A 4,629-nucleotide genomic window follows, 5' to 3' on the forward strand; every position below is an offset into this window, starting at 1 on the left:
TGGGGGGGGGGGGGGGGGGTGACCAGTGGTCGGGGCACTCAGGGCCGGGCAGAGTCACGACTGTGTTGGCACGGGTGACCCTGGGTTACCTCTGCGGGGGCCAAATTCGTGAACCTCTGTCCGCGGTTCAGCTCACCACACACCCCGAAAAACCAGCCACCAATCCGCCTGCAGCGGGTGGGATCTTTCCTCTCCAGGCTCTAACCCAGAAGGGCCCAGGTGGCAGTCGCCCGGGGCTCTTGGCCTTTAGCTCCGGGTTCCCTCCAGGGGGTGAGGCGGGGCGGAGGGCGGGAGAGCCGCCGGGACCAAGACAGGAGAGGAGAGGAAGGAGGGAGGTAACCTAAGCGGCACCGAAGTCCTCGCTCCCGGCCTCGGGGCGGTTAAACCCCACGGCGCCGGACTGCCGCTGCCAAGGCCATTTCTCTCCACCCCAAGGCCAACGAAGCAGGCTAAACGTTTGCTGGCGCTCGGCCGAAAGCCCGCCAAGGGGCCAGGAGGGGCGCAAGAACCATTGATCCGCGCGGTTGGGGCTAGGGGAGCAGAGGGAAGGGGCAAATCCTCTCAGAATCGAAATCAGCCTCCAGGACCCAGGACCCACGACCCTGAGTGCCGGCTCCTTCAGAGCGGTGTTCTGGCCTCCAGGGCTTGTGTGTGAATGTCTCCGAAGAGGACCGTACACCTCACTGCCCCCACCACCCCCGGCCCCTGGTCCCCGAGAGCCGGGCCAGACGCAGACAAGAAGGAAGGTGACCGAACCTGCAGCAGCCTCCGAGAGCTCCCCGTTTGCAAATTGCTGCAGGAAGAGTGAGGCGGGCCTTGCGCTTTCTAATCCGGAACGGGAAGCTCCGGGGAAGGGACTAAGGTTAACTTCCACCTCGGCTCCGGCAGATACGTAAACCTTCATGAATCTCCCTCCCCCATCCCCGAGAAATATTAAAAGCCCTTGCGACTGCAATATCAAATAGAACATTGAGATAGAATAAACGAATCTTTGTTCTACTACAATGCAGGCACAATGAAATGAACCCTACACAGCCTCCTCTATAATGCATGCCACGAATGCAGCTTTGCAGCCTCTAACCGAAGTAAAATACAGTCCCTCTTCCCATCCCCCACCCAGCTCCCCGTCTGTCCTTACCCTTTACCTCCACCCCCAAAACTCAGGGGCGAAAAAGTAGCCCCTAAGATGCACCGACAATATTTTAAAGGGGGAATTGGGGCTCGCCGGGGGCGGGAAGCGCTCCTGTCACGTTATCTTTGCGGGCGTTGCTGGAGGAGAAGACCCTCCACACCGCGCATGTGTGAGTGTGTGCGTGTGTAAAATAAGAAGTCGTGAAAAATTTTTTTTTTCGCGACTATAACTGCTTCGTCTCTAGTTGGGTGTGGGAGGACCGGAGCTTGCGCGCGGGACGTGTTTTGAAGTTCATGCATCCGAGCAGGTCACAGCCCGTGCGACCCTCGCTGTCCTTCCTGAACCCGGCTTCAGCGAGGCTCGGGCGGGTGACCTGGGCTCCTTCCCTCTCCTCTCCGGTGTCTGCGTCTTGTGCCTTTTCTATCCGTTCATTCATTCGTTCGACCTTTCATTCATTTCAAACTTCCTCCCGCGTGTCTTCATTTGCGTTCACCACCCTCTCCATCTCCTCGTCCCTTCCCAACCCCCACTTTTGTTGCCAAATGTCAATGATTTGGGACAGCTCCCAGCCATGAATTAAAAATTGAGGCTCCGGTGCGGGAAAGGGCAGACATTCGGGAACAAACATGCTCAATTTCAATTCCACAGCCAACAAATGGTCATTTTCCGACCGAGGTTAATGTGTTCCAATCCTATCCCGCATGCACAATCGCTTTTTTTTTTAAACCCCTCCTCAGTAAGGTTATTTCCCTCCAGGAAAACAGAGCCCCAAACCTGCTCCACTTAAAATCCCTATATCAAAAATAACTGCTGTCTCTTGCTCTCTAAAAATATGCAGGCTAATTGCAAAATGCCACATTCACTTACTTTCCACATTTAAGGGATTTGCTGCAGTTATAATTATTTACTTTTATTGAATCTCTTTGCACTAATGTCAAAGATTCAAAAGAACTAGATTCAAAATATCAAGTCATTTCTTAGAATTAAAGGAAAACGCCAACATCCTGCACAGAGTCTAAAATCCCTGTAATGTTCATGCAAAAAAAAAAAAATCACATACACAAAATCATGTCAAATGCATTAAAAATTACTGCAAAGATTCCATCTTAATGTTTAGATAACTCTAAACCCTGTTTCCTCCACATTTCTCATGGAGAAAAATATTATTCATTTTTTGCTTCCCCATTCCCTAAAGCATCCTCCTATCCAAATACTGCAAGGGTTTGTCTGTAAAGAATGCTACAGCCTGAAATGATAGGAGGCAACAATTCTCTCCGTCTCCAGAAAACCCGTTTGAAGAGTTTCTATTTTTTCTCTTGTCCATTCTATTAATAATCTACTTCACTTTCACTTTCAGGTCAGGTTAATTAATGCTCCAACCTGCATCGAAGAAGTGGGGTTTCTAGTGCTGTCTTCCATCACATCTTCCTCATTCTGGATGGAAAAATGTGAACTTTTAAAAGCCCCAAAACAGTGTAACTAGGACTCAACATTCCTTAACATAAAATGGGGAATAAATAAATCCGTCATAATTAACCCCAAACAAACAAAAATAACAAACACCCGACGTGACATATTGCAAACACTTCTTAACCCTTTCCCACATATAAAATTCGGATGCCTATGTGGAAAGGAACAGGCAAATATTCATAGAAAATTATATCCATGTATATTTGGCTGAATTCAACCTCCTCGATGATAAGCCTATTAAAATATGTACTCTGGGGTTCCCTATCATTCTCAATTTGCCCCCCCCCCCCCAGCTGGGTCTGCGGTGCCCGGTGCAAACGCTGCAGCTAGGGTATGGGGGGTAGGGGGGCGGGAGAATGACAAAGTTCTAAATGCAGCAGTCTGAGCCCCGAAATATCTTTGCTTTCTGCACATAAACTTTCCATTCTAGCTGCCTAGCCATCTTGTTCCTGCATTCACCTTTCGACCCTTCAAAATAATACCTTGCCGTATCGCAGGGGCCAATGCATTGCCCCAGAGCGCACAAAACCTGGTCTAACCTGAGAAAGGGAAGCAAAAATGGACGTGCGCTTTGGGGGAAAAAAAAAGGGGGGGGGAAGCCCCCTCCTGAAAACGGCCAGCTGCATACGTTTCCTGGCGAACGTTTGGAGTCTCTCTCTCCCTTTTTTTAAAAAGAAAAACCAACTCGGGACGCGCGAGTCCCTAGGAACCGATGCCCCTACTCTCGGGGGTTTGCCGGCTTCTCCGCACCCCGGGGCAGCCGCGGGCCAGTCGGTCCCCCTCGGCGCCTCGGGCTGGGCCGGCTACCGTCTGCCACCATCCGCAAGCCCGGCCGGGCGTCCACTTACCTATTTGCACCGCGAGGATCAGTGAAATATATCTGCCGTTCAACTTAAGTCCCATCCTACGTTTAGTCAAACCATTTGCGACCGCAGACCTTTAAATAGTTAGTTTAGAGAACGCGGGGGAAAGCTGAAAAATAGGCATTGCCAACAAGTTCCAAGAGCAACGGAGACTTTATGCACGGGGAAGGCAGAGGGAGGAGAGAAAGAGAGGGAGCGAGGGAGAGAGAGAGAAAGAGAGAGAGAGAGAGCCTGAGAGAGAGAGGGGGGAAGAGCTGGGAATGGTTCACTCCATTAGGAGGGGGCGGAGGAAGTACAGCCTCACGCCCACGAGCAGGCCTGACGTGGGGGATGACACGGAATGATTTTTTTTTTTAAATAAAGACACCTTGGTAGAGAATCGCCATTTATAGTCATCAGAAGCTGGAATTAATCAGATACCTCCAATTAATGTGCGATTCAAACGAATTCTCGCCTCCCGGGGGTGACCACTTCCCCGTCCCCGCGGCCACCCCCGCCTCTTCGCCGTTCCCGGGGCCCCCGAACCCCGCCTCCTCCCTGTGCGGAACAGGGGCTCCCTCTTCCCTCTCCGCCTGGAGCCGGGGAGTCCTGGCGCGCCCACTCGGTTGTTTCAACTTGCTCCCCCTCCTCCATCAGCTCAACAGAGAATCCAGCCCCCTATCCCTACGTTGCAGTGGGGTTTAAACGAGCGAGAACGGGAGAGGGAAAACAGCTAAAGCAGCTCTATTAATTCGACATCCCCCCGCCCCTCAGCCTCCTGCCCCCTGCACTTGCCTACCCTCTTTCTCTCCAACCCAGCAGCTGAGCTCTGGGCGCAGCCTAGAGCGCGTGAGCACACACTCACGCACACACTCGCGCACGCCCGCAAGCAGAGCGCCCCCGTGCCCGCCTGCTCACACTTCACGGGAGCGCGCGCACACGCCCGGGCCCTAGGGGTTTGGTCCGCACACGTGGGGCCCCTGAAATATACACCGTGTGCCCTCTGTGAATTTCACGACTTCGGACACCCCAGCCGGGGAGACACAGCGACACCTGTTTTGGGGGACAGGAGAGCACGGAGAAACCAGCCTCTGCAAAGATGATTTTCGGATACTAGAGATTTACTAACTCTCGGAGCTTTAGGAAATTTCCTAGGCCATTGATAGTATGCGGGGCTCTTTCTGA

General features: G+C 52.5%; 1 protein-coding gene across 1 annotated transcript in view; it reads right to left on the reverse strand.

Moving 5' to 3' along the window:
• The window catches only part of NRN1 (neuritin 1), an 8,206-nt gene extending 4,511 nt beyond the window's left edge, over positions 1-3,695 (reverse strand). The window contains exon 1 of the mRNA XM_008692842.1: positions 3,451-3,695. Coding sequence (XP_008691064.1) covers positions 3,451-3,505 — 55 coding nt within the window. The 5' untranslated portion in view covers positions 3,506-3,695. The remainder of the gene's footprint in view (positions 1-3,450) is intronic.
• Between the last annotated feature and the right edge of the window lie 934 nt (positions 3,696-4,629).

The sequence above is a fragment of the Ursus maritimus genome, unplaced genomic scaffold (genome assembly GCF_017311325.1).
Source record: "Ursus maritimus isolate PB19 unplaced genomic scaffold, ASM1731132v1 scaffold_30, whole genome shotgun sequence".
NCBI classification, from domain to species: Eukaryota; Metazoa; Chordata; class Mammalia; order Carnivora; family Ursidae; genus Ursus; species Ursus maritimus.